The 20,678-nt window shown below is 45.6% G+C and overlaps 1 protein-coding gene across 1 annotated transcript in view; it reads right to left on the bottom strand.

Moving 5' to 3' along the window:
* myt1lb (myelin transcription factor 1-like, b) overlaps nucleotides 1–20,678 on the bottom strand; it is a gene marked incomplete at its 5' end in the record, with an annotated part of 76,579 nt that overhangs the window by 29,497 nt on the left and 26,404 nt on the right. Inside the window, 4 exons of the mRNA XM_079286187.1 lie at nucleotides 7–97; nucleotides 4,440–4,574; nucleotides 8,563–9,702; nucleotides 13,142–13,608. Of these exons, the coding sequence (XP_079142313.1) occupies nucleotides 7–97; nucleotides 4,440–4,574; nucleotides 8,563–9,702; nucleotides 13,142–13,608 (1,833 nt within the window). The remainder of the gene's footprint in view (nucleotides 1–6; nucleotides 98–4,439; nucleotides 4,575–8,562; nucleotides 9,703–13,141; nucleotides 13,609–20,678) is intronic.

The raw sequence follows: 20,678 nt of genomic DNA, 5'->3' as shown, positions 1-20,678 counted from the left end.
ACTTACCTTCGGTGGGAGTTTCTGTTGCTATTGACATGGCCGCGTCCCGTGCAGCCAGGCGTAGGACACTTAAGAACATTCTCATACATAGCCACGACTTTACGCAGACAGGAGACAGGAGACAGGAGACAGGAGTGAAAGACAGGGAAGGTTAGGAGCCCCTTACAATCACGCACGAGCTCTATTAGTGTGTGAGGAGCTTGGCATTACAAACATCATTAAGAAATGAGCCTGTGTGAACCCAAATGACCCCTCCTTCATTTTAATGAACACTAGTTTGAGAGGGCAGGCGAGGTTTCCCACCATATTGCTTCCACTTATCTGGCCTTTCAAATTAGTATTCATGGAATAGGGACAGTCATGAATAAAAAGATGTCATTTGAGTTGAACAGGACAGAGCCGGCACGAGACGGAAATGGAGGGACATTTTGGGCATGCAGAGAGCAGAGCGGCCAACGGTTAGCAATCATGCAAAACAGCAGCCTTGAAATCAATGGCGGACGCATGGAATACAGCTCCTTGATAGACTGAGCTTTGTTATCAGCCGTACGTTGTTAGGGTAGATAGCGCGCTCTTCAATACCGTTTACCATTAAAACAGTCCATAACTGTCTCAGATCCCCTCGGCAACCAGCCAATTAGATTAATGATCTATGGATGTCCGAGAGGAGCCGTCGGAGCACCGCGGGCGCCGGGAAGGGGTCGTCTCCAAATCAGCGCCGCGCACGGGGCCAAACCCCATCGGCACCGGCTTCATCATTATCACCCCCTTAAACTTTAACCCCTCATCATCCTCCTTCCCTCACATACTAATTGCCGTTGGGTGCAGGTAATTGGACAAAAGCCTGCCACCTCGACATGCCACAAGCCAATACATTATGCATATCCCAGTTTTGCCTTGTCCTCTGCAAAGAAACACACACACACATAGAGAGGCGAGGAATGAAAGCAGTGGGTCTGGTTCAGTGGGCGCGGACCGAACTGTCGGGATGCTGAGAGAAGAATGAACCGAGGGAGCAGTGTGGCTCCGAGTGCGTCGCATGGTACAAAGGTAATGCGCTTTAAAGACAAAAACAAAGATTCCCATGTGAGCCGATTCATATTTTAGCATTGCACCGACAAGAGCCACAATGAGCAAACAGGAATGGGAATTAATGGATTTGAGATATAATTTAATCGTCGGTTTTCACATTTCCCAAGGAACAGTCTGGTTGCACTGTGTGATTTGCCAATTAAATGAAGCCACTGCATTAATAATACATTGTCCATTCAGTACAGCAAACGTGTTAATAGGGGAGAGACTTGCCCGTGATGGTGATAGGCTTTCAGTGTAATGAGTCCCCGGGACCCACAGGTGGTCATTTCAATAGGTCCACAATCAAATGTGTGTTTTTGGACAAATTGCATTGTTAAACATGTGTTTGATGTTGGTTATCTATTATTATTATCATTATTATATAAAAAGAACATCTGTGTGATTTAATCCATTTAAATTTAAATGAGATACTGTATAAATGTATGTTAATAGCAATCTGCTCACACCTACTACTAGTGGTGTAACGGATCCCACCGGTGAACCGTGGATTATTTACACTTTAACCATCATTGTGTGAAATAAGAGTTTTACTGACCGTCGTTATTGGACGATAATCAGTAAAAATATGCGACCAGGAGATCAGCATGAATGCTTTCGAGTCGCTGATCTCTGATGATGCTACACTGTGAACAACAAATCTGTGCAGAGATCAGCAGGAGGAGAGCTAACGTTAGCAGCACCGGAGCTAACCGCTAACGTACGGAGTTACATTATCATCTTATACATTAAAGTGTCTATTCCGCAGAAAACAAGTATTGGGCGAAGGTTAATTATAACGTTATCATGATGTGTTCAATGTAATCTAGTAAAATGTAGTTTTGGTGAGAAACTTGAATAAATCCAGTTGTTTGAAGGAGATGTTTTCACAACATAAATAGATATTAGAGATGAATAATGGGCTGTTTAACTTCCTAACACCAGGTCTAAGCAGCTTGTCATTAAAACTAGTATTTGTTTTTATTAATAAAAATACAATCATTTATTTTCTTGTAATTTGAATTGTGTGTTTTTATGCAAATAGCCACGATAGATGACTACAACAGAGTACAAGGATAATATTTGTCATTTTTGATGGTTTACTCTGACTTCAGAACAGTGGAAAGGATTGTTCCCGACGGCTCTTCGACTATCAGCAACAGGTATCAGAGGCAAACATGAATGTGATCGGGAATCTTTCAAAGCTGTATTTACGCCTTTTCTGTCCTGCTGATCCGATGTGTGACTCTGAACCTCGACACCATCCAGACGGTGAGTTGTGTGATCCGCTGCACCCTTACCTTCAAATGTAATACTTTCAAGTTGACTTTTTGAAATCCACATGAACCACTCTTCACATCGGCATAAATTAGATCCACCAATTATTATTTAAAAAAAGAAAATACCTCACTTTTAAAGCTGCTTTGCCTGTTATTCCTGTTATTTCCGACACTGGGGCACTGCCAGGAGGTGAGCTTTCATTAAAACTAAATTATGACTGGTGTGTTAACTGCATGCTAAATTGCAACATTGGCTAGTTATACTTGCTATATATCTGATTCTGTTTATGTTAGAGCCCCTGAAATTTGGCACAACAACCAATCAAATAATATATTTTGATCAGGAAATATGTATATACTCTGAGGGAGCGCCTGGTCATCTGCTTGTACCTTTCAATCATTGTTATCTGTTGTGCACCATCTGGTCTGCACCCCTACATGTCATGGAGTAGGAGTTCTGTGTCGAAAGATATTGAAACCGACAAAACGTGTTTTTTAGGGGGTGAAAATGACAACATTCCCAGAGTAAGAAAACCTCAAAATTCAGCCAAAATATATTACAGAACTCATTTTTTGGGTCTCAAACAGCATATACATACGGTTAGAACAAAATCTAAAATGCAAACAAAAACCTCCATTTGATCTGACAGAGAGTGACCCCACAGGCAGTCTGTATGAGACTATTGACCACTTAGACAGGAACCTGGTGACTGGCTGGTAATGCAGTGACCTCAGGAAAACTCAAGCCACCCAGAGCAGGTCACCTTTGAACAGAGACATTGCGTCTGTGTGTGTGTTTCACTCTCAAGTGTCCTTTTGAAGGAGGAGGAGGACTGAAGATGATCCAGAGGAGAACTCTGTGTGAGACAAAGCATCCTGTGCAGTAGTGGTGGTATCATTTCCCCCAAAAAGTCAGCCCCATCAACACAATTGAGGCACTGGAGGAGGAACAGAGACATCGTATTCCAAAATCTCCAGTGACAATCAATTCAAGCCCATTCCAAATTCCATTTTGCGGCTCTGGATCCCGGTGAAGGTCAGCTGCTCTGAGTCCTCTCACGTGTCTGGGAGAGAAGCACTCCTCAGACTCGTCTGTGGCACTGCTGGACTTTACAAGCCAGGCTTTAACGCCGACTGATTTCTTTGCCATTATTGAAACCCTCTTGTGTTTTGATTGTGGTCTGGGTCCCGACCGATCATAACTTGATTTTCATGCTGCAGTCAATGAAACGTGTAAATGGGCTTTTATTGAGAAGTTTGCACAAGGTGAACGATACTAAATAGCCGGGGTGAGATCTCAAAAGGGAAAAACTCACTATTCATTCCAAGGCTAATGTTTATTGCCACTTCACTTGATCCGTGGCTCGGAGATATGGTACAGTACGTCTGTTCAACAGAACTTAATTCACCAAAGACTACAAATAAATGAATGGGCTTTATGACATGGGTGGCTGTGGCAGGCTCAGTGTTATCAAGGTCTGAGAGCACTCTCAGCTTTAGGTTGGAGATATAAAATGTTCAGGCTCAAATATTGTTACAACTCTACACAAATGAATGGAGTGCAAAAGCATGGCAACCTTTTCTCATCATTCAAACCATGAAGGAGCATGCAACCCTGCACATCCCCTACGATGATGAAACCAACAACAGTGGATGGGATTATCAAACGCTCTCCATCACTGTCAGCCATTCTAGTGGAGGAGAAAGTCTCATGCAGTCAAGTAAGTCGCAGACTGACACTTCTTGACCATCCCATCAACTGCTGCGTCGCTGCTACTGACGCATCACCGAGGCCTCATCACCACGGCACACTAGGCAGGCAATCCGCAAGCAAAACCACGGCCCCATGCAAAAAGGTCACAAGAGAAGTGCAGCCCGTCTGACCCCTCACTGTACCCCCCTCCCCAGGCTGAAATATCAAACACAGTCGCACGACAGCGAGCACAGTGCACACACAACGAGCCAGACACGCAGCAGGGATCGCGGGGAACATGCCGATTTCCTGCACATCAAAGAACGTGAAGGCCACCGGTTGGGTGAATGAGCCCAAGCGGTTGTTTTGGCTGGGCGTGTGGCCGGAGCGCTTACTTTCTGGTGGCACCCTGTCTTTGTGCGGACAGCCGGACAGGCTCCGGTGGTGGGGGTACAGGCCCGTGACGTGACCCGTGCCGTCGCAGCCCGGTGTCGGACACCTGCTCTCCTTCTTGTCCGCACGCGAGGCGTCTGTGGGCAGAGAGTCATATTGAGGTGATCACACGTGACGAAATGCCGGAGTGATGCATCACGGTAGCACATGTGGAGGCTGGCACTGTGGCAGCCACCCAGCATCAGAGCTCTAAGAGGCAAAGAAACACTCTCCCCGATGTCAGTCTGTCACAAGGGAGTTACAGTGGCAGAGGTGAATAAAGGCCTTCACACACCGGCACCACACCAATATGCGAAATACTCGCCGAAACTATTCATACGAGCAGTGGTGCAAATTCATCACCGTTTTTTCAATAAAAGATGAGAATCGATTCTCGCGGGCAGAGGACCAACTACCAGCACGTTTTCTGTCTGTCTGAGCTCATTTGTTAGCCTCAGCTACTGTAAGCTATTTATTTTTCAGTTCCCTATATCTGACTGAATTTAAGTTCTCTCTGGTAAACAGCTACTCAGTGTTTATGTCTTTTATTGTGAAAGGTAAGAACTGAGGAAGTGGATCTGGTCTGCGCTGCCTTTGTGAGAGTGAAAGGAGTTCTCAAGGGTGTCGTCTTGGGTCGGACTACAGATCCTCCGTGCACGATAGTGTCCGCTTTAAATATCTCCGTCTCACTAAACGTGATCGGCTGATGTCTTTAGTGTGCGAAAGCTCCGAAAAAACCCAACACCCCTGGTGTGTAAAGGCCTCGCCAGCTATGACATAAGGAAATAGATCATTATGTGGAGAGCAGTTGTCAGCCTGTCTGGGATTTCCTGCAATGGGTTTAATTTCCCTTTTTTCACTTCAAAAAGTCTTATTTTGAACAATGTATGAATTATTAGATAAGGCAGTGCTCTTTTTAGTGCTCGATTATGTATATGGTCTCTATCAATGACAACTGAATGTGATTTTATGACTATTACATACAATATAACAGCACTTTACATACTATACATTTAAAAAGCGTGACTCCACACCCTTGACTGTTGCAACCACAAACATTTGAATATTAAGTGGATTTTATTTCTTGTTCATAGGGCATTATTTATTGCTTCTAAGTTCATTTGAAGTGATGGAGTGAAGACAAAGATAATAATTGGCTCGCTGACAGATCTTTTGATCATGACATTTGTTTACTGTGATGAAAATGTGGAAGATTTGTCAATTATTACAACTCTCGTGTTAGTGACCTTCACCAAAAAGCGTTTCATCTTTCAGTTTAGATTCAATTAAGGATGTGTCATATTTGTCTTTATTAAAACCACTCATGCCTTCACACCAAATGGTGTTGAGCTGACTGTGGAAATGAGGGTACAAAAAGCGTTCACACACACACACACACACACACACACACACAGACAGACAGACACACGCACACACACACAGACAGACAGACACACACACACACACAGAGACAGACAGACAGACACACGCACACACACATAGAGACAGACACACACACACACACACACACACAGACAGACAGACACACGCACACACACATAGAGACAGACACACACACACACACACAGAGACAGACACACACACACACACACACACACACACACACACAGACAGACAGACACACGCACACACACAGAGACAGACAGACACACACAGAGAGACAGACACACACACACACACAGAGAGACAGACACACACAGAGACAGACAGACACACACACACACACACACACAGACAGACAGACACACACACACACACACAGACAGACAGACACACACACACACACACACACACACACACACACACACACACACACACAGACAGACACACACAGAGACAGACAGACACACACAGAGACAGACAGACACACACAGAGAGACAGACACACACACACACACAGAGAGACAGACACACACACACACACACACAGAGAGACAGACACACACACACACACACACAGGATTAGATCGTCTTTCCCTTCCCAAAACCTTGATCTCCTATTTCCTCGAAACACAGATCAGATATAGTTACCACCAAAAAGCAGCAGCGCTGCCAGCTGGAGTTGTTTCTGCAAACGTAACCGTCCACTTTTGCAACACTTTGTCTGTCAAACAAGGTCAAGGGTCCTTCTTACATTCAACATGCAGTGGCTCTTGTTGAAAGCATGTTCACATTACCATTTGAAGTGAAGATTTGGTAATATCTTTTCACAGCGGAGTTACATGAATACAGTGTTGTATCAGATCGTGTAATAATCCATTTGGAGCCATTTGAGTGACATGAACCATTATCGAGAGCAAGTATTAGCAAAGCGGACGGGGGAGCAGCTATTATCTCATGGACAGGGAGAGACAGACCACTGACTCAAGTTTTACAGGCCTGTGTAGCTCCACCCTCACCGACAAACCAAAATAAACCAGAGGTCGTGGGGGGAGAGCAAAGAGAAGAATAATCAAGTGTAGAGGTAGGAGGGTTGAAAAAAGGACAGAACTCGAAGGAGGTGTGGAGCACAGCTACTCATACATTAACAAGTGAGTCACCAAATAGAAAAACATTATCCTCCGTGGCTGTCATCTATCTATGTCACGTTATGGGGCATAATGAGTGTGGTCATGTCTGGTGCAATAAAGGCAGGGTCACCTGGTGTTGATAAAGAACTTGGTCTGCATGTAAGTATGGGGCAGACATCGGCTGTCAGTGTTTGAACAGTGTCTCGGAAATAAACTCTCCCAATTCCACGTGTGACGCCCGTGTGTTCTGCCTGCATCGCAGAGCGTGGAGGCAGCCGAGTGGAAGGCGTATTCGAAAGCAGGGGATATTGATTGTGGCTGGGGACGGTCTGCGTTCTGCATAGCAAATGGGCCCCATTACCATAACATCTCTGGATAATTAATGTGCAGTCAGTTGGCCTGCCGTTCGTTATCGGTCATTTTGATACTGTTCAATTTCCATCTCAGCCTCATGCTTCTGGCAGGGCTCTTCTCTGAATCCCCCCCACCCCCTCGTTCCTCCCCCTCCCTCTCCACGCTCTGTTTTTTGAATCACACAGGAACTCTGGTCAACGAGTGTCTGTTTCTATCTCTCCCGGGGACAGATGTTATCGTGACGTAACCGTCTTCTGCGTCCTCTTATTATTCCAACATTAGCCAGACACAGGGGCCATGGATGGGCTTTCCAAATTAACATTTGTGTGACATTTAAGTCGCAATATATACCTGCTGTGAGTTGTGTCGCATTTACGGTGTAATATAACCCTGCTGTGAATTAGCATGCTCTTATTTGTTGGTCTCATCTGATATCTTCCTTATGGGGGACATGATTTAACCTGACTGAGTCTGAATGTGGTTGCAGTCTTGGATATGATGAAAGGAATAATTAGGAGTTAAACTAAGGAGCTTGAAATCAGACTATTGTAAATGCCACTGCAATGTCTGTATGACTGTAACTCTACGTATACAAGCAGACATCCAGCACACTGTGTAACAGTTACCACAGATGGAAAACTGCAGTCTTGTGCTTTGTGATTCGTCTTTTTATTTGATATCAGTAAATCGGAACGGTAGGTCGTAAGTTACACAAACAAGGGCAAAAAGCTCCCCTGATCCCGACAGAATGAATCCAGGAGGCCTCTGTTTTGTAGCTTCCTCTCCCGAGTGCTTGCGCAGGTTTAAAAATAGGCAGCTTTACCCCAAGCTGCATCGCAGGGATGAGATTTGCGGTCCTAACAGGCCGTGCAGATTGCCATTACTTATGCCTGACAAGCCTACCCTCTGATGTTTCCATGCTGGCCTATTTTAACAACATAAGCTGCTGCTGCCGCTCCCGCTGCTACCGAGATGCAAATTTCCAAATTGGCTGAAAAAAGCTTGTCCTGGGGTTATAGTGGGGTTCCCAGAATGCATGTGGGCTGTCTAGTCCCCAGCACAGGATAGATAGAATACGGAGCCAAACAGAAGCAGACAAACATTTTGCCTGAGCTAAGCATGTCTACTTCTGTGTAGTTATGGTTTATAATGGAGGCATGGTCTGCATTTGAGCGTGCCAGCATTTGACAGAACCACTCACCTTTATGGTAGAAAGGCTTCTTCATACTGTCAGGAAGCCGGGCTTTACGCTCGATGCCGTAGCCATGCCGCGGGCCATGGTCTTCGTGGTTATACCTCACCCCGTCTCTCCTGGCGGCCTCGGCCGCCATTTTATCCCGCATTGCCTTGGCGCGTTCTGACTCTAGTGCAATGGCTTTCTCCAACAGGGACAGGTTACCCTTCGTCATGTCAAAGACTTCTTCTGATCGGTCCGACGTCACGGAGGCCGTGTCCTCGTCGAAGTCCCGGAGGTTGGTGTGATAGCGGTTGTCCTGTGCGCAACTGGAGAAGGCATTTGAGCGCGGGCTCAGCTGCTCCTCCAGCTTCATCAGATTGTCCATGTCGGAATAGTTCCTGTCGAGAGTTCGCGTGTCATCTTGGCTGTGGTGGAAATCTCCGTAGCTGTGGTGCTGGGGCTGTTGATTGGGATCCCCGCATGAAAAATGGTTTTGCTGGGGCGGTCCATTTCGGTCGGTGGACTTTGTTTCGCTTAGTTTCCGAGCCAAGTCGAAGCATTGGTTTCGTAGGCACTCCAGACTGCTCAAACACACTTCCTCGTCGCTGTTTTCGATTTGTCCGTTACTGTTGATCTTAACTTGTCCACCGTGTGCGTTACCCCTGTTGTGACCACAGTCGTTCTCGTCCCCAAACTGCTGTCCGTCTAAATTGTCAGACAATACTGCGCCGTGACCTTGTGCCAGGAGTTTAAGGGAGTCCACCGTCTCCCGAACCACATCACTGTCAACGTCCAAACTCAGAACACCCCTCTGTCTTTCTGTCCCCTCTTCTTCTTCCTCCTCTTCCTCCTCGTCTTCCTCCTCCTCCTCCTCCTCCTCCTCCTCTTCATCCTCCTCGTCCTCCTCTTCCTCCTCCTCGTCATCTTCCTCAGCACTGTTAGAGGAGTTGCTGTTCATCTCCGATTCCGTCATGGCTCGGTTGGCGGCGTCTTCTGCGATCTTGCCCAGGTTGAGGAGGGACTTGGCCACTAGTTCATCGTAGTTCTCGTACTCTTCGCCGTTGTTGTTGTCCTTCTCCCCCGCTGGGCCAGATTTGGCACCGCCGCCGCCGCCACCTCTACCGTTGCCCTCGCTCCCCTCGCTGCTGCTCTTCTGATCGTCCTCTGTTGGAAAGACAGAACAAACATCTTGTAATTTAATTTCCGTCATTCTATTTTACTGGTAAATCAGATTTCTGGGCTTGGTCCATCTAAATTGGATAAGGAACTCTTTGCTTCCCCTAATAATTTACTTTGAGAGTCTTAACAGCAGCTTGTGTTCTGAATTGTGAATCAGCACAGGAAGTTGATAGAACTATAGAAAAAGACATTCACAGATCTATTGATGAATATTAAGGCAGTGATCATTACAGATGGACAGACAGACAGAGATTATTTGCTTTATAGTTAAATTACTGAATAATTCGGTAAATAGTTTCAAAAGATAACATTGTATTCATTGTTCAGCAGTGTGAATGAAAACACTCAGAAGATCTTTAAGTTAGAAAGTGTTTTTTTACAGGAGCGTTTAATATCCCAGAGATAATATTGTGTTCCATCTGCAACAGGATAAACCCCAGTCAGTAGCGTTTCATCGTTTGCTAGTAAAGTTCCTCTTTTTCATTCAATCATCAGTATCTTTAGAATTCCTTTCACTGCCTAATTGATTCTGACAGGCTGCAAAAGGTTACTGAACCTCTTCTGTCAGTAATTTCAAGCACTTGCTCCTGGAGCACTTCCAATCTCTCCTTTCACATTCCTGGTTGGCGTCACATTTGCCACTTACATTCCAGCAGAGAAAGCCAGAGCCCCCACCCAAATAATAAAACAGTGTTATTTCTTCGTGATGAAATATGAATTATCACCTGGCTCACAGGCAAATATATGAACTTGACTCTATTAATCAGAACAAAAACAGATCAGAATATTATCCAACTATATACTTTGTACAGACTAAACAAACACTAGCACTGACTTTCCCTCACTCTCACACACACACACACACACACACACACACCCACACACACACACCCACACACACACTCCAATATAATGAGAGCAACACAACATTGGTGCTTGGGGAGTGAGGGCTTTAGAGCGGGAAGAGAGAACAGTCACGAATGACCAGGCACATATTTTGACAGTGGACGGCTTCTTACATCAACCTCCTGCACCAGGGGTTTCATTTGTGACGGTATGAAACGTGGCACGGGAAAGCAATTTGAAGAGCAATCAAGGTACACAAAAGATATATGGAAGCGAAACAGATTAAGGGGGGAACAGAGAGACCGCCCTGGCCTGAATTGGCTTTGGATTAGCTACGGAGATGTGCATGCCACTGAGGAACACAGAGAAGCTCCGGAATGTCACCTCTATTACATTTAGGAGATTGGAATCTGCCCGGCGACCATGCAGTACCGTTGTCTTGGGCCAATGGGGAACATGGTAATGATGCATACAGAGAGATGTTTCTGCTATTCTCAGGGCTGCAGATTATAGGGGTGGGGATAAATAATCGATTCATGTATGAATCAAGATTCTTATCTCCGAAGATTCTGAATCGATATTGCTGCAGATGGACACCAATCCTACACAGTCAACGTATATTCTTTATTCTAATATATATATTGGAAAAAAAGCAGACATTCAATTCTGAAAATTCATATCTAGTGAAGGAGCTGAACGAGGAATAATTCAACAGCAACTGTAATGATGGCCGCAGAGAGAGAGAGACAGAGACACCGTGTCGTAAGAGCAAGCCTTACGTTACGTAATGTGAATAAACCACATACCAGCTGTGTGCTCCAGATCAGACTGGAGACAGTACCACCTAAAAGATGGCCGAGTAGCACTTGCTGCCTTCGGACGTTTGCGCTTGTTTAACAGAAAACACAAGTTGTGTGACCCTTTCAAAGGGAGAGACAGGAATGAAGAGAAAGAGGGCATCTGACAAAAGCTCAGCTCAAAATGTCACAGCGTCGTGTCATGAACAGAAGAGGTGCCTCTGTTTTTATCGTGGGATTTTGTGTACAAACTATTTTTGAAATTGGCAAGTTTCTGAGAAATAAAAACCTAGAAATGTTATTTGTGTAATGAGCAGGTTTTTAAATTACTTGATCGTGTTATTCTTGCAGTCACTGAGAATTGAAAAATACTAAAAGCTGTTTATTAGAAAGCAATTATTTGTGATTTTTGTGTTGTGTTAAAATCATTGCAAATATAAAAATATATTTATATAATATATACAAAAAAGAATCATGGCTCAGTTTCAGCACTAATGGCTCTAATGTTTCTGAGTCTTCTGGAGAATGCTAAAGCATTTCAGTGGGAAGTAAATTACAAAGGAGGATCCTGCTGTTTGTAGCCATCAATTTTGATAATTTCTCTGGAATTAATGCACTCAACATTTTTTAAAAAGAGCTGAAAAATCAATAAAGTAGCGAACAATATGCCACCCGTACACCTCTCCTCCAGCTTCTGGTGGGTTTAGACTACAGTACAGTACAGTAAAGGCTGTGAAAATGAGTGTGTATGCAAATCAGCAAATGAATAAATGTATGAAAGAACATATCACTGTAAGCATGACACATTGTATGGCTTCAGTCATGCTGGTTTCAGGTCTTTCGTCTCATTTCATGCAAAACACAATCAGTGTTTGAACATCATGTCCACCTGCTGCAAACTACTTCAGTCAGACAATCAAATATGCAAATGTGAACCACGGATATGCAAATATAGGTAACATAATTAAATAGATAGAGAAATGTTTGTAGGAATTGTTTGACATTTTGGGAAATAATGCCATTTGCTTTCTGGTGGAGAGAAGACCGACAGCGCCCTCATGTATATGGTGAATATAGCACAGAGACTTCTAGCAGCGCTTCTAAAGCTTTATTACCACGTTATAACTTGTTTGTTTAAAGGCACACTGTGTAGGATTTAGTGGCATCTAGCGGTGAAGATGCAGATTGCAACCAACTGAACCCCCCTCCGCTCACTCCTCCCTTTCCAAGACTGAGCGAGTGCAAAACCGTGGAAAGGCCTCGGTATCTTTCACGACCTTCGCCTCGCCGACTTTAGGAGCAACAACGTAAAAACAACAATTCTCCATTTTACAGGTGGTTTGGTGCCAAACTGTTCTTGCCTGGGCGCGGTAACTTCCTGGATTGTCTACTGAGTCGTTGGCAACTGAGCCAAGAAATAGTCCTGCACATAACCCCACAACCCTTTGGTTTTTGTGTGAATTAAACAGATATAACACATTACTACAGATATTTAGAAGTGCTGCTTTATGGCAGATGGGTTTGTTACCTTCGGAAAGAGTCAGGCTAGCTGTTTCCCCTTGTTTCCAATGTGTGTGCTAAGCTAAGCTAACCAGCTGCTGGCTGTAGCCCAACATTTCCCGTGTAGCGATGAGGGTGTTTTTTCACGTTCTCTCTCAGCCAGAGAGCAAATGAAATCTGATGTCGAACTATTCCTTTCAAATTCTACAAAGCTGCTCTGGTGCGTTATGAAAGATTTATCTGAAGTGTTTCAGTACGTATTGATGAGAAAGTGATCTCACCTTGTCCTTGACTCTGCTCTCCTTCCTCCTCCTCCTCTCCCTCTTCATAGTCCACCTCCTCTAACGCGTCCTCCTCTTCCTCCGCCTCCTCCAACCTCTCCTCATCACCCTCTTCCTCCTCTTCTTGCTCCACCTCGACCTCCTCTTCCTCCTCCTCTTCCTCGCCCTCTCCGTCCCCTCTCTCCACTACCCCTTCTTCGTGCTCCATTTGCTCTACGTTGTAGTCCATGTAGCCCTCCACCTCCTCCACTTCCTCCTCCACTTCTCCCTCCTCTTCCTCCTCCACTACTGCTCCTTCCTCCTCCTCTTCCTCCCGGTCGTCCATCTCCTCGGTGCCGTCGGTCTCGTAGCACTCCTCCATGGTGGAGTTGTCCATGTCATCTAGGTAGGTGCTCCTCTTGGGGGAGGTTTCCAGGATTTGTCTGTCTAGACTCTCTCTCTTCTTGGCCCGGGGGCAGCCGTACACACTGCAGAGGAGAGATAAGAGGGCAGCCGTTAGCCTCACCTGGCTAGGAATGCTAATGCTCATTTGCAATCAGGCCTCTGTGTTAAGGTGCCGCGCTTTACCAGCTGGAATATAAAGCGCAGAGCAGCAACGGCACAAGAGCCTTTTACTGCAAGGAAAGCAACGCCTCTTAAGTTCTTCTGCTGGGAGAAATATGAAACTTTGCTTAACCAACATTAATTAGACATGTACTCATTAACTATTGGCCAATTATAATAAAATGCTCCATTTCGTCTAGAAAACAGTTACACAGGGATAGATACCACTGTCTCTGAAGCAAACAAAGCAGAGGATTTGGTTTATTTTCACATTCATTTATATTCAGGTGACATCAATTTGTTCTTCAGGTAAAAGAAAACTGGCTGTGCATGCTCCGCGAACACTTTGTTCTGGAGCGATATGCCCTTGTTCTGACACGAACCGAGTGCAGCAGAACACAGCTGCTTGGCTGGAATTGACTGTAAGAGGGAGAAGACAACCTGTAGCCTGATTAATTGAATCTGGTCCGAGGCACCTCGGGTTCTTAATGTATTCTGTGGCTCCCTCGGCAGCAGGGGGACAGATCCTAATCTGATAATCTGATAATCTGTGTATTCGCTCAGGCTATTGATCACAGGGGCTTAATCCATTTCACTCATCAAACCTCAGAGAGCCCCCGAGCTGCTACCTGCCCCCCCCCCCCCCCAGTGTAAGCTGCATGTGTGTGACTACGGGGAAGTGTGCTGCTGTTTGCTGGTGCATTTCTTTACACGCGATTGGAACAAAAAAGCACCCACACAGTCGGAATGATGATGAGTTCTGCTGAGTATTTTGGCCATCAAATCAACCTCTTGTCCAGGCCGGAGTGTAACAGAGCTAAACACGCTTTGGGCATGTTCACTCGGCTGTGAAATATCCCTGCCTCCTATTTGTACAACCTCTGGATGTTTCCACTGGCTCTGCGCTACTTAGAGCAAGACCTGATGTGGGAGAATGGCGCAAAGGCTGTGTGTGAGGCTAAGAGGATGTTCGTTGTTTGTGGATGTGTGCTGCTTTGGAAAAGGCCCACTGCAGAGGTGAGGTGGTATTATATGGTGGTGGATTACAGCGCTAGACAGGTTTTTCATGCCAATGTGTCCCACAGTCCAATATCCTATCCATCCATCCTCTCTCTCTCTCTCTCTCTCTCTCTCTCTCTCTTTCTCTCTCTCTCTCTCTCTCTCTCTCGCTCTCGCTCTCTCTCCTCAGTCCCAGACGTCCATCAGTCAGTCAGGGTACAGTCAGCTGGCAGGCTCAATCTCGCCAAGCCCAGGCATCCCTTAATGGTCTGACCCCCTGCACCCCCCGCAGCCAGGGGCCTCATTTCATTAATCTAAGCCCACATGGAAACTCATTCCCTGCCTGACAGCCGGATCTCTCCCCCAGGGCAGCGTGAGGGGTCTGTGGGACAGGGAGGGAGGGAGGGGGGAGGGTGCGTGCACGCTACAGCACTGTGATCAATAGTGCTTGTGACCAAACATCTCAAAAGCACATTAAAATGCCACTCATCCTGGCCCTCTCCGTTCCAGGGCCCTCTCCAAATAAATCAAGGGGGCCGGTCCCAGCAGGTTAGCGGCTGCCAAGGCAGGCGGGCTGGCAGGAGAGGTGGATAGGTGGGTGGGGGAGGGAGAGGGGAGGGGGGTAAGGGATGGAGAGAGGGAGAAATGGTGTGGGAATGGCACACAGACACACAGGCCCTCTGACCCCCCCCACCCCCGCCTCTCCACCTTTATCTTAACAATATCCAGCGATGGCTGTCGAGCTCTGAGCCAGTGTAGCTCAGTGTCTGATGGGTATTAATGTGACTTCACCTGAAAATCACGCTGGAAAAAATACAAGTTGTTGAATTGCTATAATTGCTTTGCAACATCAGCTGATGTGTAGCAAATTATAAATGTTTGCATGTGTGTTTTCTCCCTGCGTCTTTAAAAGGAGTCAAGTGCACTTTATTATCTTGGGTCAGGATTGTTACAAACAAAGCGGCCTTTTGATAACAGAGCGAACCTGCTTTATAACCGGACGGCTCTGAAGGTTCCACAGACAGTGGAGCAGATATTTGGCTTCATTGGAAGCTACTGCAGTGGAGCATCTCATGTTAGCGACTGTTAATGGCGCTCGTGTTATGGAGGCGTTCTCAGGTGCTCGTTGGCCTCGGCACTCCCCACCCCTGAGATGACTCAGCCGTAGGAAACCCCCCACAGCTCCGCCATCCCACGTTCCCTGGCCGCGACCTTGCTGCAACATTTCTCATCAACAGGCGATGCATCCCACTCGCTGCGCTCGGCAATTCAAATTCCAGAAATCATTAGGTGGCATTCAAATAAAAAAAGAAGAAGAATAAAAAGAAAAGACATTCTGTGTGCATAGAAAGGAAAGGGGACGAGGAAATACTGTACCAGTCCAAGTCTCCCTCTGCTTTGTGCCCTGGCACAATCACAAAAGTGTGCGGTATGAGAGGTAGCAATCAAAGAAGAAAAGAGCTTCACATCACAAAAAGACCACTTCATATTTTATGGAGTGGGCATCCTCGCCATTATAAGATGGAACAAATTATATTACTGTGTGAACAAGTGGTCCTTTAATGCATGAAAAAAAAAAAACTTCTGGAGACATTACAGCGAGGGGCCCCGTTTCTGGAGCGTTAATGCGAGGCAGGGGAGAGGAGCGGCAGGAGGAGAGCTCCCGTTCGGCTCATTTTGGGGGCGACAGCTGAGCGACTGCTGGAATGCGACAGTGTTCCACGGCGCCTTTATTAGCAGTCGCATTAGCGGCTGTTCTCAGCAGGGGCAAAAGCTTTAGCCGGTCATTAGCATCACACGCTATTTGTCTCCCTGACACAGGGATGAGGTGGCTGTTGCTGCTTTTTCCTCTCACTGCTCTCTCTCTCTCTTCGTCATCTCTTCCTTCACCCGGTATTCTCACCTCGTATTTCTCCCTCTCTGCTCTCACCCGTCATAACCTCACCTGCTCTCCGTCCTACCATACATCCACCTCCTCCCTTTGCTGTCTATCTCAGAGCACATATTACCTCAATCCCTCTCACTCGCACCAATTCCTCTCTACATTTCCACCTCTTGCTCTCACCCCTCTCCTGCTCCCTCAACCTCATTGTTGTCGGCTGGAGATGGAGGGAACGCACCACCTCTGGCTGTGACCCCCCCGTCCAGCAGGAGGATCTATACTGTGGCAGAGCCCGTCTCCATGGTGATACCCTCCAGAAATCCATGAGGGATTCCTCCATCCTCACAGCAAAGCCAGTGAGGAAGAAATGAGAGAGAAAGACGGGCGGATGGGGGGAGACTATGTGAGATGGGGAGGCCAAACGGAGGTTATCGGAAGCCAGACAGCAGGCAGATGTATGTTTTTGTGCATATATATATATACATATAGATAGATAGATAGATAGATAGATAGATACACACACATCTTATTTGTGCACGCAAAAATTGGGGGGAATATAGAAGAGCGGTTGAGAAGAAAGAGGAGGGATGTGTGAGTGTGAAAGAGGAGAGAGGATCATTTCAGAGCTGTCAGGCTGCTCCCACTAGCAGGGGAGAACAAAAGACAGAGTCTTGGTGCAGGAGGCTCAGCGCATGGCAGACGCTGCAATTTGGGGCGTTTTCTGTCATCTCCGGCTCTCGCTCGCATATCAGCTGCTGCGGCTCACTCACACACTCACACACACACACACGCACACACACACACTCACAAGTTTGTGCTAAAACTCATCAAATATTACTTCATCGCTGTGGAGTGGGAATAATCCTCATTGTAAGTGAAACATGTATGATGCTTGTGTGCCCGTGTGAATGCGCTAAAGTCTTAATAATACAAGACTTTTAAGTGTAATCTTATCACGTGCCGGTTGAATATTTCAACAGAGCAACGGCATCCCAAATTCGCCGCTTCTTGACAAGTCGACGTCTTATACGGCGAGTCTAGTGGCGAAGTAGCTAAAGGGCATCGGTACCCGACAGACACCCTGTTCAGCCCGGCGGTTCAACGAGCCTGCTGTGGCCCGTTCACTGCTCCGGCTCTAACATAGGCCTGCAGCTCGTAAACCCGGCCTCAACTTCAGTCAAATACCCACACTGAGCCGCCACATGGCTGAGACGCAGTAAGGCAAGGCAAGGCAAGGCAAGTTTATTTGTATAGCACATTTCAACAACAAGGTAATTCAAAGTGCTTCACATAAAACCATTAAAAGCATCAAAACATAAGGCAAAAGAAAAGGAGATTTAAAAACAATTAAAGAAACAGTGTAAGAAATAAAATTCAGTAGTAAAAAGTAAAGGAGATTTAAAACATACATTGAAACAATAATTGATGTCTCCCTGAGATTACGCTGCACGCAATCAACCATACACTGCCGCATTTCTGCAATTACTCGCACACAAACCACGTCTGGAAAAGATCTCTGCCGATCTGCGTTTTATAGTGTACGCCTTGCACGAACTCGTTCCCGGAGGAAATGACGACATATTGTGCACTTTCTAAATTTGAATCGATGTCTCCCTGAGACATTGCGCTGCACTCAATCAACCATACACTGCCGCAATTCTGCAATTACTCGCACACAAACCACGTCTGGAAAAGATCTCTGCCGATCTGCGTTTTATAGTGTGCGCTTTGCACGAACTCCGTCCCGGAGGAAATGGCGATATATTGTGCAGTCCTTTTAAAACCATTAAAAGCATCAAAACACAAGGCAAAAGAAAAGGAGATGGAACAGCAATTAAGAACAGTGTAAGAAATAAAATTCAGTAGTAAAATGCAGAAATGCAGGAAATTGATTAATATATTAATTGAATGTGGTTCAATTAAAGGCAGCAGCAAACAGAAAAGTCTTCAATCTTGATTTAAATGAGCTGAGGGTCTCAGCAGACCTGCAGCTTTCTGGGACTTTGTTCCAGATATGTGGAGCAGAAAAACTGAATGCTGCTTTTCCATGTTTAGTTCTGACTCTGGGAACAGATAGTAGACTGGTCCCAGACGACCTGAGGGGTCGAGATGGTTCATAAGGTAGCAACAGATCAGAGATGTATTTTGGCCCTAAACCATTCAGTGCTTTGTAAACCAACAGCAGGATTTTAAAGTCAATTCTTTGTTGGACAGGAAGCCAGTGCAAAGACATCAGAACTGGAGTGATATGATCCACCCTCCTGGTCTTAGTGAGGACTCGAGCTGCAGCTTTCTGACGGACTTTTTACAGAGACCTGTAAACACACCGTTACAGTAGTCCAGTCTGCTGAAGATAAATGCGTGGACAGGTTTTTCCAAATCCTGTTGAGACATAAGTCCTCTAATCCTTGATATATTCTTCAGGTGATAGTAGGCTGATTTTGTAATTGTCTTGATATGGCTGTTCAGGTTGAGGACTGAATCCATAACTACACCTAGATTTCTGGCTTGGTTTGTGGGTTTTAACATCAGTGACTGAAGCTGAGCGGTGATTTTCAATTGTTCATCCTTGGTACCAAAAACAATTACTTCTGTTTTATCTTTGTTTAATTGAAGAAAATTCTGGCACATCCAGTTGTTGGTTTGTTCAATGCAGTTACCCAGCCCTTGTATGGGATTATAGTCCCCTGGTGACATAGTTATGTAGATTTGTGTGTCGTCTGCATAATTATGATAACACACTTTGTTGCTTTCCATAATCTGAGTTAGTGGAAGCATGTAGATGTTGAACAGAAGAGGCCCCAGTATGGAACCTTGGGGAACACCACATGCCATTTTAATCAGCTCTGATGTGTCAGCTACAGACACAAAGTATTCTTGGTCCTTCAAGTAGGATTCAAACCAGTTAAGTGCTGTGCCAGATTTTTAGTCTGTCTAGGAGTATGGCATGGTCGACCGTGTCGAATGCAGCACTGAGATCTAGTAAGACTAAGACTGAACTTCTGCCATTGTCTATGTTTAAGTGGATGTCGTTGAAAACCTTAACAAGAGCAATTTCAGTGCTGTGGTGCTGTCGAAAGCCTGACTGGAAAACATCAAAGCAGTTATTTACGGCCAAGAAGTTGGTCAGCTGTTGGAAAACCGCTTTTTCAATTATTTTACAGGGTCTAGCAGTGATTACTAGCAACATCCTCAAACATCCTCAAACATCCTCCTCACCGGGAGTTTGTGCTCCTCACTGATACTGTCCCATCGAGGAGCTGTGGTGCAGTTGGTGCACGGCAGATGGAGCTCGGAGCGGTAAAGAAGGGATGAGACAGGTCAGATAGAGGGCTTCTGTAGATTCCCTGACATTCAGAGCTCAACATTGGCATAACATTGGAAAGAGCTGCAATGATTAGTCAACTTATTCATATTGTTTTCAAGCAAACAAGGCAAACATTTGGTTTTTGATTTCCAGGTTTTTCTTGTCGTTCTTGTCGTATATCAAAGTAAACTGAAATCTGAATTTCAGATCATAATTATTTTGAGCAATCTGAAGATGAATGGACAATGAAGATAATGGTTAGATGCTGCCTTTATCTGTTGTGGTGTATTCTGATTTCATTTACACCACATGATTCTCCCTAGCGCTGTGTCAGCACTAAAGAGGTCCGGCTGCACACGTATAAAAAAAGACCTCATGATAAGTATTTGTATTTTGAACACACAATATCATGTTTTAATACGTTCAATTTTGAAGCATATCCGCTCTCAGAATCGGGAGCAACCGTGAGGTCGGGGTTTTAAAGATGGATCTGTATTGAAATGTGCATCATACAAGTCATTCTGCATAATTTGGCAGTGGAGGTCCTGAGCAGGAGAGCTCATCCGGCAGCAGAATCTGGGGGTGTAATGCGGCTATCTGTCATGCTCCAGCTAAATTCACTCCTGGATTAGCCAGGTAAGGAGTCTCTCCACCAGCGTAATGACTTCAATCAATCACCACAACTCTCTCTCACACACACACACACACACACACACACACGGGCCGGCTAGTTAGCTGCTAGCCCAGGAGCCATTTTGGAGAAGGAATTCGTTCCTCCAGTTTGTTCCTTTGTCTCTGTAGCCTCA

The sequence above is a fragment of the Melanostigma gelatinosum genome (assembly GCF_949748355.1).
Source record: "Melanostigma gelatinosum genome assembly, chromosome: 16".
Lineage (NCBI taxonomy): Eukaryota > Metazoa > Chordata > Actinopteri > Perciformes > Zoarcidae > Melanostigma > Melanostigma gelatinosum.
The sequence above is the reverse complement of the archived record's forward strand: the minus strand, read 5'-3'. Positions and strand labels throughout refer to the sequence as shown.